This window comes from Gouania willdenowi, chromosome 12 (assembly GCF_900634775.1).
Source record: "Gouania willdenowi chromosome 12, fGouWil2.1, whole genome shotgun sequence".
Taxonomy (NCBI): domain Eukaryota; kingdom Metazoa; phylum Chordata; class Actinopteri; order Blenniiformes; family Gobiesocidae; genus Gouania; species Gouania willdenowi.
In genome coordinates, this window is record NC_041055.1 from 6,407,805 (window position 1) to 6,427,587 (window position 19,783).

The 19,783-nt window shown below is 38.6% G+C and overlaps 1 protein-coding gene across 3 annotated transcripts; it reads right to left on the reverse strand.

Annotated features, from left to right (window-relative positions):
* Positions 1 to 1,166: 1,166 nt before the first annotated feature.
* Positions 1,167 to 18,659, reverse strand: septin5b (septin 5b). Of its 3 annotated transcripts, XM_028462954.1 has the most exons (12): positions 18,418 to 18,659; positions 18,308 to 18,318; positions 15,757 to 15,847; positions 11,646 to 11,732; positions 10,278 to 10,401; positions 6,236 to 6,370; positions 6,048 to 6,165; positions 5,759 to 5,860; positions 4,863 to 4,959; positions 4,649 to 4,784; positions 2,756 to 2,858; positions 1,169 to 2,618 (listed from the first exon to the last, which is right to left on the reverse strand). In XM_028462954.1, the coding sequence occupies exons 1-12, from the start codon at positions 18,458 to 18,460 to the stop codon at positions 2,556 to 2,558; spliced, it is 1,110 nt and encodes a 369-aa protein (XP_028318755.1). In that variant the 5' UTR covers positions 18,461 to 18,659; the 3' UTR covers positions 1,169 to 2,555. The 3 variants fall into 3 exon arrangements, with proteins under 3 accessions (XP_028318756.1, XP_028318757.1, XP_028318755.1); XM_028462955.1 differs by lacking the exons at positions 18,308 to 18,318; positions 18,418 to 18,659 and adding an exon at positions 16,100 to 16,152 and having other exon boundaries at positions 1,167 to 2,618; XM_028462956.1 differs by lacking the exon at positions 18,308 to 18,318 and having other exon boundaries at positions 1,168 to 2,618.
* Between the last annotated feature and the right edge of the window lie 1,124 nt (positions 18,660 to 19,783).

The following is a 19,783-nucleotide window of genomic DNA, read 5'->3' on the forward strand; positions in this document are numbered from 1 at the left end:
CTCTCAAATTTGCTGATTGTTTTTTTTCATTTCTTTTTTATTGCATTCATTTCTAACAAACGTACCCTGCTAGCAGTGACGTGTTGGGTTTTGTGGTCTTCGTGGCATAACTGCGCTCAAAGGGTTTTGTAATGGTCGGTCAGATGAATGCATGTATATTTACCATGGCTTAAGGAGACTGGAGCTTTAACTGCTCGGCTGGGATGCACGCATTGGTGGGATTAAAAAGACACTGATGGCGTTCGCTCTCGATCCGGTGACGTTAAGTAATTGATTCAATGCGGCGAGAGGCCAGCCTTCATCGCTATGTCATCCTCTTCCTCTGTTTGCTGATGATGTGTTTCAATACATTTTTATCATCGGCGTTAAGAAATGTGACACAAGTTGTTTTTCAGCTGACTATGATTTTAAACCACAACATCAAACAGTTCCTCACTTGCAAATTCAACGTACAGACATATTGCACTCTTATTATTAAAAATCAAACAATACCTTTTCTCTTTGTAAGATGATCTACTGTCCTGTCCTCCAAACCATTAGGTGGCAGTAATGTGTAGGTAAAATTGTCTTTTTTTTTTGTTATTAAATATTATTTTTATTGTTCCTGGTTTGAAACTATATTGTGTTTATATTAGGTTTGTTTATCATTTTGAACAAATTGTGTGACCATTTATCATTAAGCACTTGTAAAACGTGCTGAATATAAAAATGCAACCTTATCGGTCATATAAAATAAACAGCAACTTTTTTGCAACATTTAGCAACAAACCACGTTTAAAAAAACTTGTGGGAATTTTTTTATGTTATTTTTGACCAGATTTACAGCAATATTTGTGAAATTTGTGATTTTTTTTCTCTTAAAAATATGTCACTGTTAAAGCTAAATGTAAATGTAAATCTTAAATCTAAAAGTCATGGGTGAAACTAAATATTTAGTTACAATGTAAATTCATAAATTAAATTTCGATTTTACATTTTGATTTTACATTTAACATTTAGATTCAACATTTAATATTTAAATTTAGCATTTAGATTTAACAGTGACATTATTTTTTTACGAGAAAAAAAAAATCACAAATTTCACAAATATTGCTGTAAATCTGGACAAAAATAACGTTAAAAAATTCACATACGTTTTTTAAACGTGGTTTGTTGCTAAATGTTGCAAAAAGTTGCTGTTTATTTTAGCATGTGCAACTTTACAATCATATTGGTCATGGCTTTTAAAGTTTACCAGACTTCATCCCTAATATGCTTAGAAATAATTTTTACAAACCTTAATCATAAATTGTTGTTGTGTTTTTTTCAGGCCTTTCTATTTTAATTTTTTTTTTTATTTGAATCATATTTTCGTTTTGGAATTCTTTTTAGTTTTAGTTTAAATTCAGTATGATAAACCAGTCTTGTGTCTTAACTTCACATACCGACATTACCTTAGGTTGATTTTCCATCATGCGGCGGTACCTTAAGTTTTTTTAATTCAAAATCCAGGACTTTTAGTCAGAAACGTGTTCCTCGTCTAGTCAGAGTCGGTCAAAAGCTTCCCGGAATTTTCAGAAAGTCTGTGGTTCTCGTCCAGTTCCTGATGGAAACTATCCTCTGCCCACACTTGAAATAAACAGTCCACGTCTTTACATGACAATTAACCATTCGTCGTCATTATTTAACCGTGCATGGGAACACTGCAAAGTCCCAAACACATACAAGTCAAATAATCCAGACTTTAAGTGAAAAACGCTACAGATAGTGTAAATATTACCCTTAGTCTCAGTTTTAGTTTTCTGGTGAAATTATGTTGCCTTACTTTAGTCAATAGAATTTTTTAAACTTTCAGTATTTTGCCAATGAGTTAATTTAAAAAAAATGAATAAACCTGTAGATTTAGTGGAATAAAATAAATTATGCTTGTATATCATTTAACATGTCTTGGTATGTCCTTATATCGCCTTTCTCCCAAACTCATAATGAGAGACATTTTAGTTTCTCAGTCAATTGTAAAAAAAAATTGTTTAAACTTTGTGCATCATTTGGTTCAATTATTTGCAATTTTACATAATTTTTTAAGAAAAAATATAATAATGAAAACGTACTTTGATTTTCATTACAACCACTTGAGTTTGAATGCCCCCAAAAAACAAAATCAAAACGTTTTCAAAAATTAAAGAAGATTTAAATAAATACAAATAAGTAAATCAGACCATGTGACGACAAATTATATCTACCAAAGATCAAATTTAATAAAACACAAAATACCTGCTTCCAACTTTAAAGACCAAACCTAGTGCAACAAAAAGGCTAAAGCCAAAACACTGTTTTTAAGTCAGACAGCCCTTACTTTTCTCAGCATCTGATAAAAACCACAGGGAAGAAAGTGACTGACATATCTACCTCCTGTATCTGTAACTTAACTCTTAAAGTTTGTAAACGATGCGTCTGTTCAGGATTTCTGTTTCAGGGAACATCAGGTAAAAGCTAGAGATTAGATCAAAAGGGGAACCGTGTCTGTGTCTGATAGTCTAGGAAAAGAAGGACAGATGTTATCAGAGGTGTGGAAGTCACAGGTCCTGCTCGTGCATCTGCTGCTGCATCTTCTGGAGCATGTGCTGCATCCGCTTCAGCTGATCGACACACAGAGGGGATGAAAACAGAGAGGAAACAACAGGGGGAGGATGAGAGGCGGCTTACGTAACCACACATCTGGGTCATGGATTCGTCTCAGTTACGCAACACCTGCTGCATTATTTAGAACACTCACTTCCTCGTCCTTCTTTTTGATGAGCTTCTCCGTCTCCACGTCAGGTGCTGACAGCGGCAGGATGGGGATGGGACTCTCCACGCGCTTGTCTGCACTCATCTTACTGTGGACAGGAGAAGTAGTCAACCGCTGTCATGTGTGAAACATGTCAAAAACAATACGTGAATGGTTATTATGGTTATGTAAGCAGAGGATCACACAGGCAGCATCGGGGGCAGCTAAAGGGCTGCAGGGGTCCTCAGGTAAAGACAAAATTTTTCTGGAGACTCTGACATGAATGCACGTATCACTCAGTAGTTTCTGTCCTGAGCAGCGGCTGCCGTCGTCGGCTTGTTCCCGCCAGAGAGCTGACAGAGGCGGCTGCACTGACCCTAGCAAGTGCTCAGCGCAGTGACAACCATCACTCCGCACCCAGACTGTAAAATGAATTCACCTTGAATAAGCTTCTTTTAGGTTTACACGCAAATTATCCTGTCTGTTCTCACTCTCCCTCTGACACCAGTGTGTGTGTGTGGGGGGCGAACCCTGCACAGTCACGGAGTTCTGTGAGGATGCAAAGCAAAAGTGGTCCGTTCCTCCTCAGTATGTTTGTGACTTTATTCTGTTGCTTCTCCACCTCGGTCTGCCTTTTTCCGTTTGGTTTGCTGTATAACTGTTGCGTCTAACATTGTTATGGGGACTTCTGGTGGAAGGTCTGCCAATGCACGTTTAATACCGATGGGCCGTGAACGTGCATGACTTCATTCGAGCAGCCAATAGAAATGCCCAAAACAGCTCATGGAGCACACGTGTTTGTAGAAAGATCTCTGATTGGCTGACATCCAGCCTCACATTAATTCTAACCCTAACCCTAATAGAAGTTCACGTTCTATAATGGAATTTGCTATTGGACTAAACCCTCACTGACGTGGTTTGGGAAATATCACACATTTTCACTATATATTTTTGCAGTAAAACAGGTGGTCTAAAGCTGTGGTTGTCAACCATTTTCTGCCCTCAACCCCCAAAATAAAAGTGCCAGAGACCGGGGAACCCCACTGTACCTGAAACAGTAATGTGGAGACAGGGCCATCTATAAGGGGGAATAAAGCGGAGAGCTGTTTGGGGTCCATCCATAAAGTCAGCAAAATGATGGTCCATTGTTCTAATCTGTGATGACCACATTTATTTATTTACCTGAATAAAATCCACTGTTATCCAGGAAGTTTAGTATTATTTGTGTCATAGTATATAGTCATCTTAAAGATGTGAATCACTGTTTTAATCAGAAATAAAATGGGTTAAAACTGACCAAAAATAGTAGAAAAGGTGGCGCAATAGGATTTTAAAAACCACAGAAATTGGTTAAAAGTTGCAAATTAGAGTGGACAAAAACAGACAGAAAAGGGTTCAAAGCATCAATACTGGCTTAAAAATGGCAGAAATGGGGGAGGGGGGGTAGTGGAAATAGAATTTAAAAAGTACAAACAATTAGTTCAAACTATCAAATAATGGGCATGACAAATCGTGGATGTGGTTAAATTGGCAAAAATAAGCATAAATTAAGGTGAAAAGAGGTTAAAAGTGACAATAATGAGTCGTGTCTCACGACTCCAAATGGGATCCTGATCCCAAGGCTGAGAACAGCTGGACATCAAAACTTGTGTAATCTCAGTGTATGCTTGTTTTGGGGCATTTCTGCTGTGAATGAATATGAAATAATGACAACATACTTCAGGAAGTTAAATAGCCTGTAATGACATCTGATTAGGGAAAATTGACGAAACGAAACAGAAATATGTAGAGATGGGTAAACTCAGAAACAAAATTGGGGAAAGTTTGAAACGTAAAGTCAGAGGCTGCACAAATGTATCTATGTAGAGGTAAATAGTCTTACTTCCTATAATGACTCACCTGGTCATGGTCTGGATGCAGAGCGCTCTGTAGCTCTCGTAGTGACAGTCGCCGGTGACGTCTTTCATGTCGTGCATGTGAGTCCGCACCAGCATCGTCCTCAGCTTGACAAAGTCGCAGTGCTTCGGATTTTCCACTATAGAACACCGCAGGAACTGACATCAGGTCAAGACCGGAGGAACAAGAAAAAAAGTGCGAACGCAGCAGTTCTTACCTTCCACGATGCCCCAGGGGTAAAGCCTCCCTCGGACACGCTGACCTCGAGCTTCCACCACTGTGTTACTGCCAATCACTGCGAACGGCGAGCTTTCCTGCGTCACCAACACACACAAAGCTCAGGACAAGAGCTCAAGGAGCTTATCAACACTCTAGAATGGGTACAGACCCAAGGCAATCAATGTGTGACGGTAAAGACTCGTGTTGAAAAGTTTGTAGGGGGTAAAGACTCTAGTTGGTGAGTGTGCGAATGATAAAGACTAGAGTTTGTGAGTGTGGGAATCGTAAAGACTGGAGTTGGTGAGTGTGGGAGTGATAAAGACTCGAGTTGGTGAGTTTGTAACTAAAAAAGACTTGAGTTGGTGAGTTTGCAACTAGAAAAGATTTGAGTTGGTGAGTTTGTAACTAGAAAAGACTCGAGTTTGTGAGTGTTGGAATGGTAAACACTAGAGTTTTTGAGTTTGTAACTAGAAAAGACTCAAGTTGGTCAGTGTGTGAATTGAAAGACTGGAGTTTGTGAATTGTAAATACTCATGCTGTTGGGTGTGGGAATTGTATGTATGTTTGTAACTAGTAATGACTCAAGTTCACGATTGTGTGCAAGTAAGGACTGAGAGTTGTGTGGTAAGTGTGCATATTTGTAACTAGTAAAGACTCGAGTTGGTGACTGTGAATCATAAAAACTGGAGTTTATGAGTCTGTGAATCAAAAATATGGGAATAGAGGCTTCAACTGGCGAGTGTTTGAATGGTGAAGACTTGATTTGGTGGGTGTAAGTAAGTACGTAAAGACTCAAACTGGCAAAAGACTCCGAGATGATCAAAGACTTGCTGAGTGTATGAAATCTTTCCCTGCTTTTCTATCGATAGTTTTACACTTTGTGAATCGTCTCACCTTCAGCTCTCTGTCCTGCTGCTTGAACTCCTCGTCCTCGTCTGAATCACAGTTGGGGAACTGATAGATCTTTATCCCGTACTTATCGATCTCTTCCCTCAGCTTGTGAGCAAACACAAAAAACACATGAAAAAAACACCATACTCTACTTACTCCCACGGAGAGCCAGGAATTAACCGAGATGTTCAGGACAGTGTGAGTCACGCAGCGGCTGGCTCAGTTATAGAAAGACTATTGCCTGTTTTCAGGTTTGGGATAAGCAAACTCGTTGATCGTATGATGTGCTCACCCGATCTTTGAGCTTCTTGATCTCCACTGGTGTGAGGCAGTCAGCCTTAGCGATGAGAGGAACAACGTTCACTTTGTCCTGCAGGGCCTTCATGAACTCAATGTCGACCGGTCGGAGCCTGCAGGATGACGTGAGCTTCAGTGAGTACACACACATTCATGGTGTGTGGATGTGTGTGCATGTGTTACCCGTGTCCGAACGGCGGGATAAAGTACAGGCAGCAGTGCACTCGATTGTCTTGGATGTTCTTGCGGTTGAGTCCGCTCTCGTCTCTGAAGTACTGCTCGAACTGTTGGTCGATGTAGTCGGTCACCGGCCTCCAACTGGGACACACACACACACATCAGAAGACTAACATGAAATACAAATCTGATACTCCTGTTAAAATTAATGATTGATAACAGAAGAATGTGTAATCTCCATTTCAAAATTTACCCATTTTCGTTTCAGTTTTGACTGATTAGATGTGATTACAGCAGTCATTAACAGCAGACAGAGACAACAGGCGACCCGGGGGCAACATGCAACCCTCGGTCTAATTTTGTGCGGCCCCCAAAACAAAACTGTAATTCTTGAAGTTTAAATCAATATAAAGTGCAACATAACGCACAAAACTACAGAAACACAGAAAACGACAGCAAAATGCACAAAATGCCAACCAAAGTACACAAAATGATAACAAAGACACACTAAACAACCACTTAAACACTAAATGACAACAAAAACAACAACATATAGAAAATGATTTCAAAGACAAAGACAAAAAATATAACAAAAACAAGCAAAAAATAATTCACCATATTGGAACTTCCGGGCGCAGCCGCAAAAATGACAGCTTAAAAGTTTCATTCCTCCGACAGTTGGTGCTGAACTTGACAAACGCTACTTTAACTAACGCAAAAAGATCGATGAGGGCAAGATGTGGACGCGGGACAGGCAGACTAAGATGAAACCCAAGAAAAACACAGACCGTCAACTCACAGGATGGCGTTGGCCATGAATGCTCACAAGCTAATGCTAACTGCAGTCCACTAGCTAATACTGACATGGAAGAAGAAGAAGACGTCAAGGTCAGTCTACACACAATACTGGCAGAAATAAAAAGTTCCCGTCAAGACAACAAGCAGCAACTCTGACAGATTAAAGATGAGATCAGCAAGGCAAAGTTGAGACTTGATGAGGCGAAGGAACGTATTCTGAGACTCACTTGCTTAACAATCTGACCAAGAGGGAAGATCCAGATGAAACAACATCAGGATCAATTCTATGGAGGAGGGGTCTGAGAACAAGTCTCCGTTGATGATACATTTCATTGAGGAACTGTTAAAACGTTGCCCTAGGATATCCAGATCGAGCGGGCACACCAAGCGCTGGGTCCGACACCATGAGAAGGGGCTCTCTCAAGGTCGATTGTTGTTATATTTCAAAGCTACAGAATGAAGGACGATATCCTATGGACAGTGTGGCAGATAAAGGGATTTACCTGGAAAGGTGCGCAAGTCAATTTTGAGAATGACTATGCACCGAGTGTGCTCAAAAGAAGACACGAATATGCAAAAGCAAAGAAAGTGCTGAAGGAAAAGGGGATTCGCTTCCAGACGCCCTTCCCAGCCAGACTTTGAGTTTTCTAACTGGTCGGAACCCGTATGTACAGCTCTGCAGGAGGAAGAGATGGAGGAGATGGCAAAGAAGGCATTACAGGTTACTGTGCTTAAACCACCCGAGAACCTTCTGGAGCAGAACAGGCTGACATGGACGGTCAGCGGCGGACGAAGACAGACCCAGGGTCGTAAACAAAGAGGATCAACTTACAGGACAGGCTCCAGAATCAGCTGGAGCTCATCACAGGAAGACCAAGACAAGGCTGAGTAGACAATGAACACAATGGCCGTATTTGGGGGAATATATGTTTTGTTTGGAAGCTGCTATTTCCCCCCAGGAGTGACGGAAACTTTTTATTTTATTTCCTTTTTCCTCTTATTTAAAGGATTAGTCAGATGCCTTTGATTTAAAATTAGATGGTGACATGTGTTTTTCTTGTTGCAATTTTAATCTTTATTATGAAAACCCAAAATGATGGCAATTAATAACTATGTTGGGAGATTGTTTTTCTTTTATGGACTGTATTTGCACCGCCTGGGTAAGACTTATGGTAATACCATGGCGACTGAGGGCCCTTTCAGGAACAAGAGGTCTTCCCTCAGGGAGGCTGCAGTCCAACAACTTACACAGGGCCCTTCTATGAACCCCACCTATCAAAGTTCTATTGAACATTTGATGATGTTGATGATGAAGGTTCACAACTTAACTAGTTATTTTGTTCTTTTGTTCACTGCAGTTCAGAACAGCATGGGAGCTGTCACACAAACTCTATTGAGAAATCTTAAGAGGATAATGCTATAAAGATACTTTCCTATAATGTAAATGGTATCCATAACCCGATCAAGAGAAGGAAAATCATTTCAAAGTTGAGAAGGGAGCAGATGCAGGTGGTATTTCTACAGGAAACGCATTTAACTGAGAAGAGGAGGCTTTAAACACATTTAACTCCTATAAATCTGTGTGTAGAAGAGGTTCTGCTATCTTTATCTCAAACCAAGTTCAATAACAACATATCTCAGAAATTAAGGATAGGAAGGGTCGATATATAATGACCATAGGGTGGATTGAAGGGGTTTTGTTAACACTATTTAGTACACAGTATATGCTCCTCCAGGAAGTGATTGGCAATTTTATCAAAGATTATTCCATATTATACTGTATCAACAGAATCTCATGGGTTGCTTGTATGTGGAGGTGATATGAACATAAAATTAACGAGGATGGACTCATCTGGTACCAGCAGAGGTCACAATATACCTATGATCGAAACAATAAATTATATTATAGAGGAAATTGGTAATATTGATGTTTGGAGGGTTCTCAACCCAACTAACCGCGTCTACGCCTACTATTCAGCACCAAAATCCACATATTCGAGATTAGACTATTTCTTCATATTAAAAAAAGACCAATCTAAAATCAGATGATGTGATATTGGAATGATTGACATATCTGAACACTCACCAATAAAAATGGTAAAAACAACACTGTGGAGATTAAACTCAAACATACTAAATAATGCCCAGGCAAAATTAGGATTACAAAAAGAGATGGAAATGTACAAAAATGGAGAAGTTTCCCCTCTTTTAGTACCTATAGTTTGGGATGGTTACAAAGCGGTGTTGAGGGGGAAAACTATTTCCTACTCCTCATTACTAAAGAAGCGTAGACAAGAGAAACTCAATGATTTAAATCATCAACTTAAAAATGTTCAGAAACAACACAAGGATAAAGTGAGACCAAATAATGAAGGGGAAATTAAAAAATGTCAAAATGAGATAGTTGAAATTTATTCAGAGGAAATTAAAAATATTTCTAAAACAAGGACATTATGAGGCAGGTAGTAAAGCATTGAAATTATTAGCTGATAAGTTGAGGAAGCAGGAGGCTGATATTACCATCACTAAAATAAAATGTTCTCGAACAAAGAAAATACAGTATAAACTGGAAGAGATCCAACAAAGCTTTGAAGAATATTACAAGAATTTATCCTCACAACCAAAATTAAATAACGTAAATGAAATAGAGAATTTCTTGAAACATTGGATGTGCCTACAGTTACACAGGACCAAAATAAAACAGAAATTAAGTAGCAGAAATAACTGACAAAGAGGTGAAGGTAGCAACAATATCAAGGCCAAAACCACATAAAAGTCCTGGTTCAGATGGCTTTTCGGCCAAGTAGTATAAATGTATTAAGGATCAATTAATCCCAAAATGACATCACATATGTAATTGGGCACTCAAAAAGGGAGAGACCCCCCCCATATAGGGCAGCTATAATTTCAGTAATTCCAAAAGAAGGTAAAGACTGTGAACATTTTAAGCAAGATTTAAAATTTGCGTCTTTTCTCCCACCCGTTTCCAGAGAAAAATAGCAAATAAATGCGTAATATCATCCTCAAAAATGCATGTGAGGGTATATTCTATCTCATATTTCAATCTTCACTTGAATTTTGCTTAAAATAAAAAGTTTTGAAAGTAATAATGATAACATTTTCATTTCAGAAGTAAATTACGTAATCTGTCCATTTTTTGTGATCACTGACAATCAGAAGCTTGAAGAACATCTTCCTCCAGCTTGTCTAACTCTGCTTTAATCGATCAGATCTCTGATTAAAACGTTACCATTGCGTGTTGTTGACGGCGTCTCCAAAGCCAGGCGTGTCCACGATGGTCAGCTTCAGCTTCACTCCTTTCTCCTCGATGTCCACCGTGTGTTTGGTGATTTCCACCGTCTGATGGATCCGCTCTGAAGGAATTACCATGAAGAATTCTTAGTGGCGTCACACAGATGGGGATTATTATCACCCTGTCCTAGAGTCCTTAACTTCTACGCCCAATAACCAATTACAAAATGATCATTTGTTTTTACCAAATTGTGACTTAAAAATTAGATTACAAAAGCCCTAAAACAGCATGAGTTACACATTTCTAATCTTTACGTGTGACTGTGGCTCAGGCGTCGTCTTCTGATGGTAAAGTTGAGGGATTTGTGTTGTCATATACTGTATTTTTGCTGAGATTTCATTTATTTTTGTTGACATTTTGCATATTTGTGTTGATATTTTGTGTATTTTTGTTGACATTTTGTGTTATTCTTGTTGACATTTTGTGTATTTTTGTTGAGTTTTTGTTGCCTTTTGTGTACTTTTTTTAGTATTGTCTTTATGTGTGTTTTTGTCGCAATTTATGTTGTGGATTTTTGGAGTTTTGTGTTTTGTGTGTTTTTGGGGCACACTTTATACATTCCTGTTATTTTGGAGGTATGCTACGAAGCTAGATAATTATATCCTGGATTAATCTCCCCTTAGGCTTCACCTAACCAAACATTCCCTGTCAGAGAGAAGCTGTCCTACGACGGTCGGTAACAACACGCTGATTTAAGCCAAGCGTTTTCAGCCTGGGTACGTGAGTGCTCCCATAAACGGGTTGGAGATTGCAGCGTCTGACCAATCAATATAGAAACCTGGCAGAGCAACCTGGCCAACCAGGTTAGTCGTTCAGCCTAAGTTACCGTGATGATTTCGCTGCGTAAGATATTAGCGAGCTTTGTAGGACAGTACACACTGATTAAATCCCGGAAGTTAGTGCAATAAGAGGTACTCTAGCTTCGTAGCATTCCCCATTTGTGTTTATCAAGTTGTTTTTATATGTTTTTTGTTGTTTTGTATAGTTTTTTGTTGTTGTTTTGTATTGTATTGTTTTTTGTTGTTGTTTCCGTATTATCATTATGATAATTTTAGGGGGTTATTCTATGCAGCCGCTGTTTCATATTCCTTCCATATGCCGTCATTGTTTGGGCTTCTTTCCATGCGAGGGGAAAGGAAACTTGAAAATTAACCGGTTCACAGATGGCAAATGTGCGTTCCTTCCTCTCAGACTGGGAATGAACTCCAGTCCAAGGTAATTTTAGGTTAGCTAAGCACATAGCAGCGCTGGCTGAGCAGGGTCAAAGGGTAAAGGGGCGGGGCTATGTTATTGGACATCACTCACCTTCAGCGTTCAGCAGCTTTCTGTCCTTATGGAGGTCAGTGAGGAAAAGGCTGTTCACCAGCGTGGATTTACCCAGACCAGACTCACCTGAGAAACAGACAGACACACACACACACGTAAAAAAAAAAAAAAAAAAACAATAAAAAAAGGCGAAATAAAAAATAAATAAGACACAAAATATGAGTAAATACACACAGTATATGTTTTAATAATTAAAAACCACCAAAATAAAGTCCTAAATCTAATCCCAGCATTCATTTTTAGTGTTTCCTTGTAAATGTGACACAGTTCAGACAAACCAACCACAGATGATTGACAGCCAGCTTTCATCCATAGTAGACTCAGTTAAAGTCATTTATTGCTCATTATGCTTCAAAGTGCAGACAGCAGCTTCTGTGACTCATCATAATTGTGAGATCATTTCTATTTATGATTATTATTCCGTCTTTTGTACCTCCAGTTTTTGCCCGATTTGACCAATACACAAACGTGCAGAATATTATAGACAATCGTGCTTGTTGTGGCGGTTTTGGATGAATGAGGCAGAGTCAAGTTTTAGGGTTGCTGGTCAGATGTGGATGCAGGGTTTATTTGATCAATGGGTTTTGGAAACGGACCGTTCTGGGATTCTGATATTTCAGTGTGTGTGTGTGTCTCAATGAAGCTGAATGTTGTTCTGTGCTCTCAGGGTTTTGTATGTTGCTGATAGCGGTAGTCATAACAATGACAGAGCCTCCGAGAAGAGACCTTGGTGAATGCTATCAGTGTACGATGGTATCTGGCCTGCTTAGGGCAGTGTGACCAGAACTGCAGGAGATATTCTATAATCACATATCACTGCTGTTTTCTGATGTTTTTGTAATTACTTTAATTATTTTAGATTTTTATGCACTAATTGTCACCAGGATCACTCTCTAGCGCCTCCTGGTGGGAAGGAGGCTAATAAAGAGCTCACGCATTTTCATTTTATATTTCATTTTCTTTTCAATCATTTTACTTTAATGTATCCTTTTTTATCATTTCTTTTTTTAATCATGTTTTATTTTGTTAAACTTTTTTTTATCATATTTTATTTCATTATATTTTATTACATTTTCATTCAATCCAGTATTTTGTTGTAAAAATGCTGTAAAGCAGTGTTTTTCAACCTTGGGGTCATGAACCCATGTGGTGTCACCTGACATGTCTAGTAATTGTTTTAGAAAAATTTGTAATTAAAAACACATTAAAAAAATGTTTCAGTTGTAAATATAACACCATATACAATCTTGAACAACTGTATTCTATACTTTCTCAAATATAAAAGTATAACATCTGAGCTGGTGCATCTTCACTTTGTGAACTAATTCTGGCTAATCTGCATTTTTAACACCATAAACAAACACCATCAGAAGCTTGTGATATCAAAATGGGGTCACTGGGAACCAATGCTGTAAAGTAGAGCTGGGCCAAAAATTGATTTAATCGATTTATGGAATTTGTAGATATAAACCATTTTTATTTTGCAAATTCTGGAGGTTTTTTTTGGGAGATTTTTAAAAAGTTTTTTATTGTATTTATTTATTTATTTTCCACCACAGCTTTTTCGGACTTTTTCGCGTTCCGTCCTCGTGGGTTACCGTAGCGCGATGTGAGCCAGCCCCCTCTTTGTTAACATTAGTTACCTTTGAGTAGGCTATATATGTGCTACAGGCATGTTTAATTTTTTATTCGCACTATGCTGAGATGCTAAGGGAAAAGTTTATTATTTTTTAATTGTAATGTTATATGTTATGTAGTTATCTGATTTGGTTGCACTTTTGCTTAAACCTGGGTTAAAGCTTGAAATTATTGAATGACAGAGCCTCATTTACTTTTTATTTTGGGATTGTTCTATGTATTTTAACTCTCGAGGACAATCACAGCAATAAAGTTGCACTTTTGACAATATATCTGATGTCTGGAGTCATTTTTAAGTGCATTGAAAAAAAAAATAGAAAATCGAATCAGAACTCATATTTTTCTTTAAAAAAATCAGAGATTTTTTTTGTGCAAAATCACCCAGCCCTACTGTAAAGCATTCGACGACATGTCCTTTAAGTGACAATGCTGTTTGCTGAAATCCTCACATGCATTTTCTCTGTAAATGCAGTAAATCTCTCTTTCCAATGAGACTGAACTGTTTTTTCTCTCAGGAACAATCTGTCACCGTGTGGAGGTGTGATGGGAAAACTGCCTGAAAACAAGGACATCCTGTCTCAGTCTGTGTGACCAACACACCACGGTTGGTTTCTCAGCATCGCCCTCGCTGTCTAAATGAGTGTTTTAATAGAAAATTAACAAAGTGAGCGGTCGGTTAGAATGAAGGAAACACAAAAATCTTGTTAAGGCTTCGTAAAAGCCTGGTGAAACACTGACATTGTGATGAGGACAAAGCTGTAACACAATCACCAGAAATGTGCAAATCAAAGCAGAATGTGCTTGGTGGGTGTGTCCTCAGGTGTCATGTTCTGAGTACAGCCTCAGTTTCCCAGTGTGGTTAGAAATACGTAACTCAATCTGTGTAACTTTTCCCATTCATGTCTATGGGCTACATCATTAGATATCTCAAATGTCATTAAAATAGTCAACATCACCATTATGTTTCCTTCAATTATAATTATTTTCTCTTTTTTTTGCAGGTACCTCGTCTCCCAGATTTTGAACATTTTGGACGGTCCTGCTTTGTCCTGCTGAGTTTCAAAGTCCTATAGTTTTTTTTTTTTTTTCCCACTTTATTTTAAACAAAATATACAAACCAGTGAGTTAAATATTATCTATTGCAATGTTTAGCATTTACAGACTCCTTCATGAATACAGACATATTAGACAACATTTTTTTTAATTAAAATTAAAATAATTATATTATTGATATCATTTTTGAATAAAAAGTAGAGGTCTTTGGCTAGTTTGGATTCTATACATTTTATGGATTTAATGTAAAGTTGAAATTCGTACAACAAGCAAATGAAGATGGGTGGGATCTTGAGAAATTTGGCTTCATAAATAAACAATTTGGATAAGATTAGTTGGCCATTACAATTGTTTCGCTTTTAATATGATACCAAAGTTTATACTATAAAGTAATAGCTTCTGGGTTTTTCTTTTCTTTAATCAATCTGAAAATAAGTTTAAAAATTGCTGCGTTTCACAGCATAATTAAGAGGTGTTCTGTTGTTTCAATGTCATTTTTACAAATACCAAATTCATTACTTTCAAAACCAAATCCTAATCTTAAAAAATGCATTAGAGGGATTAAGATCATTCATTTTTTTTGTGGTGTATTTCTTTTGTTTTAGGTGAATCTGGATATTTAAAGAATTTTAGTCTTCATTGAGATATTGTAATTTGGTCAAAGATTGTCTTAATTTTATTTCTACCCAATTTCAAAGTTCTATATTTGTTGATTAATTTGGATTTTTCCAGATAAAGTCTTAGCCGGATTGCTCTAGCGCCCCCTGTGGTAGGGATTATCATACAATTCTCGTGCATTTCTTTAAAATTATTTTATATTTTTGTTTTTATTTTACGGTATTCTATTTTTCATTCATTTTGCTTTATTTTATTCTATTGATTTTGTGGTAGTTTATTTCCTCCGTCATGGTAAATATTTTAACGGCATTTCTTTATTTGTTTGTGTATTTATTTGCAGGATTAAGTCCAAAGGACTTCATGGATTATGACAAAATCTTAACCAAAGATAAACCTTGTGCCATGGAAGATTCCATTACATTTTGTAGGGGAGCCGGATCAATATACTGACTCTGGGTCAGTTTAAATAATCCAAACATCCCTATCTCTCATCATTGGCGAGCGTTCAAAAACTCATATCTGAGGTCGTCATGGACCAATCTTTATAGAATTTGACTAAGTTGTACCAGGTTGGTTTCTCAATTATTCCACCAAGTTTCATTCAGATTGGATCAGGATTGCGCATTTCTTTGCCATTTTTCAAAAAATATATAATAAATGGTAGTTGACATACATTTGGACTGATTGTATGGTTATTAATGGGGATAGAAATTTCTTCCAATCCTTTAAAGCCTTTGTGATGATTGATTCAACTTATTTATGTAATTAAATCACAGCTCACCTGCCACCATCAGGGTGAAGTCAAACCCTTTCTTCACCGACTTCCTGTGCAGCTGATTGGGCAGCGTTGCAAAACCCACGTACTCCTTTTCCTGGAAAAACACACACACACACACAATCTTTACAGACGTCGTCTCCGAGCGCTTCCCATAACCAGTCTGCACACTTTGTGTCTACAAATTCATTTCTATGTCTCTGGCTGGGAGCTCTTCTTCAAGCCATTGGCAGTGAATTTGTCCTTTTCTGTTTCTGCATTCTGTTTGTCTGAGGGCTTGATTGTGAGGTCACAGACAACACACACAAATACTGGACACACACAGGCACACGCACACACAAACACACACCAAATCAGCCGTGAACACATGCATGATGGAGTGGAGCAGCGTTAGTGGGACAATCCCAGGATTCCTCTCATGTTTTATTGAGTGGCTGCCTGCGGTCCTTTACGCACTCATGATGATACAGGAGGGGAGGTGTGTGTATGCATGTGTGTGTGTGTATGCATGTGTGTGTGTGTATCTGAAGAGGCTTAAATAGAGACAGATGGTGTGTGATGTGAGCAGAGTGAACGTTTGTATAAAAGTCCATCAGAGTATCATCACTGCCGGCCTTTAATGCTTAATCTAATGTCCAGTGTGTGTGTGTGTGTGTGTGTGTGTGTGTGTGTGTGTGTGTGTGTGTGTGTGTGTCCTACTGCGTAAACATCTTTCATCCACAGAGGAAAGTTGTGCTGTGGTATCTGGAGGAGATCAATGTTTTTCCAGAACATTTCACCAATGTTGAAATGGATTAAGATCAGAATCAACTTTTTTGACCAAGAGTGTATGAATACACACGAGGAATTTGTCTGGGAATTTGGAGTCAAACTGGTTATTAAAGCCATTCCTGCTTTGTGTCTGGAAGTACAATAATGATTAAGGCTGGTCCAAACATCAGGATAAGTACAGTATATATTCGTTTTATCTCCCTTAGCGCCCTTCACATAATCCAACGTTCTCCGTCAGAGGGAAGCTGTACTACGAAGCTGGATATAAACAGGTTTACTTAAAGGTGCAGTCCGTAACTCTTATAAAAGTGACTCATTGAGTCCCCCCTGCTGCTCCTGCTGCCTTTGGCAGATTGTCAGAAAGCACGGCAACCAAGCATAAAAAACCAATCAGAGCCAGGGTTGTGTTTGATGGACTGTGACAGCTGTTGCTCACAGTCCCCGCCCCTTTCCGGGAGCTGGAGCGCCGTCTTTTTTTTACAGTGTATGGTCTGGAGGAGTCTGGTGACTTTTCTGCTTGATTTACATTATGTTTGATTTGTAATTGTTACGCTAGAACTATGTAGTACATGCGTTTGTTCATGTGAGTGCAGCAGCCTCCGTGTGAGCTGCTGTGAATGACACTGTGTTGTTGCTGCTGCTGCTGAGGTGTGTGCACAATGAGAGAGAGAAGCGCTGCAGTAATATGCTTTTAACAGAGCATGTTATATTACTGTGATGTTGCTGTCAGACTAACGTTAGCTTGTTAGCTCCTCTGAGGGAGGGACTTTGGAAAGTTTGGAGGCAGTGCAAGACAGCAGCGGGGAGAGAAAGGGAGAAAGGGATCTGAGAGTATGAAGAATCTCTCTCTGACTTGGATCCGACTGCTGACTGAAAGCGTATCGCGTGCAGTCCGTCGCAAACACCGCATGCAGAGGGACCTCCGCGAAGTCCTTTATTTAGTTTGTGCCTTTATTCTGTTGCTTCTCCACCTCAGTCTTCCTTTTGCTTTGCCGTGTAACCGCTGTGCCAAAAGCCGCATTAGAGACTTCAGATGAAATAATGCCATGGGACTGTCCCTACTCTCCAGAACGTGCATCAGCTTTTGACGAGCACCTCGAACAGCCAATAGTAATGCTTAAAACAGCTCATAAGATCATCCTATTGGTGGAAAGATCTCTGATTGGCTGAAGTCCTATATTTCTAAAGCTAATTTACAGAGCCAGGAGAAGGAGAAGAGATTCATTGTCCACCTAAAACAATTTGGATTACAATATATTAAGATGATTATGGATTTTTGACCAAATAAAACAAACCAAAAAAAAGTACAAACTGCAGCTTTAAGCGCTTTTTCGTTGGTGTTATGGTTCAACTAGTGACCATGTTATCTTGTGACTTGTTTCTGACAGTGTCACACTGATTATAAGGATATACAAAGTTAAAATAAGTGCACAGCTGCATGTTGTTGTATTGGGACTGAACATGAGTTTGAGATTACAGTGACAGCATTAAAGTTTCCATTAGTCACCAGGTATAATGATCACCAGCTGAAGTGTTACAGCATGGTTTAAAATGCAGTTTGCCACTCCATTTTATAAGAAATAATTATTTTCCAATTCAGTGTTCATAATGATATGGCGGGTCTCTGTGTGGCCAGTCGTTTGCAGGTGTCAGGTGAGGAGGAGGAGGAGGGGCTTCGGTGGCGTGTACGAGCATGCAAATAAACACACACACACATACATACATACACACGCACGCACACACACACACACACACACACACACACACACACAGCGCGCGTGCTTACCTCTCCATCATCTGATCCGCAGACATCAGAACACAGAATAATCACATTGTGGTTATTAATCAGCCAATCAGTGGAGTCTAATCACACACACCTGGAGGAGGTGAGCTCACCTGTGCGCGGCGCGCGGCTCCGGTAGCGGCTGTTGGCCGTCATGTTTCCGGCCGAGGGGGGAGGAGAGGCGGCGGGGGATGGAGGCTGTGGACGGCGGTGAGGGAGGAAGGGAATGAAGAAAAGGATGCTGGGACAAAGAAGGCGTTAAAAATCCAAACAGAAGCGGTATTCGGCGTGCGCGCATGGGACGCGGGGACGCGCATAGTGGGTGCGTGCCCGAGCGCGCGAGAGGAGCTCTGTTTGGACGATGTATTGTGGAGGAGAGGAAGGAGGGTGTGTTAGCGCGAGGCGGCCGGAGGGTGGCAGTGTTGCTCCATGACGGCAAAAATAACCAGATAGATTGTACTTTTATTTACTTATTTATTTATTTATTTATTTATTTATTTATTTATAGATAGATAGAATACACTTTTTTCATTGTATAGATAAAAATATTCTACAAGATTTCTTCTTATTTTCTAAATTCATTTATTTATCTTTTTTAGATAAATAGATTATATTTTGTTTTTATTTATTTATTTTAAATTTTTTGATGGATTATACTTTGTTATTTTTATAGATAGATAGATTTTTTTATATATAAAATCTATATCAAAGTATAATCTATTTATAATATATATATATTATAAATAGATTATACTTTGTTATTTTTATAGATAGATAGATTATATATATTTATTTATATATATATATATATATTATAAATAGATTAAACTTTGTTATTTTTATAGATAGATAGATTATATATATTTATTTATATATATATATATTATAAATAGATTATACTTTATTATTTTTATAGATAGATGGATTATACTTTTTTTTTTTTTTTCATTTTTAAGATTTTTCTAACCTCATTAAAAAAATCCAAACCCTCCTCATGTCAGCTCGATCTCATCCCCACAGTCCTGGTCAAGTCTTGCCTCTCTTCTCTGCTTCCCTTCATATCAGTCATTATGCACTCCTCCCTGTTCACTGGAATCGTCCCCTCTCTCTTTAAATCAGCAGTCATCACCACCATTCTGAAAAAACCTGGTTCTGACCCCGATGATTTCAATAACCTCCGCCCCATGCACCTTCTCTTCATTTCAAAACTTTTAGAAAAAATTGTCGCTTCTCAACTTCTCTCCCACCTCACTCAAAACAGCCTCTATGAAAAATTTCAATCCGGTTTCCATCCCCTCCACAGCCCTGAAACTGCACCCCTCAAAATCACCAATGACCTTCTCATGGCAGCAGACTCCGGTTTAATCTCCACCCTCATTCTCCTTGATCTGAGTTCGGCCTTCGACACCATTTCTCACCCCATCCTCCTCAATAGACTCTCCTCCACCCCCCCCCCCCCCACACCCCCACACCCCCACT

Excerpts from the sequence above, each read along its gene's own strand:
- septin5b (XM_028462954.1), bottom strand. The coding sequence starts at position 18,460 with ATGACGGCCAACAGCCGCTACCGGAGCCGCGCGCCGCGCACAG. Across the intron at positions 5,861-6,047 it reads TCAAGAAGCTCAAAGATCGG|CTGAGGGAAGAGATCGATAA; the intron begins GTGAGCACATCA and ends TTTGCTCACAAG. Across the intron at positions 2,859-4,648 it reads TGCATCCAGACCATGACCAG|TAAGATGAGTGCAGACAAGC; the intron begins GTGAGTCATTAT and ends TCCTGTCCACAG.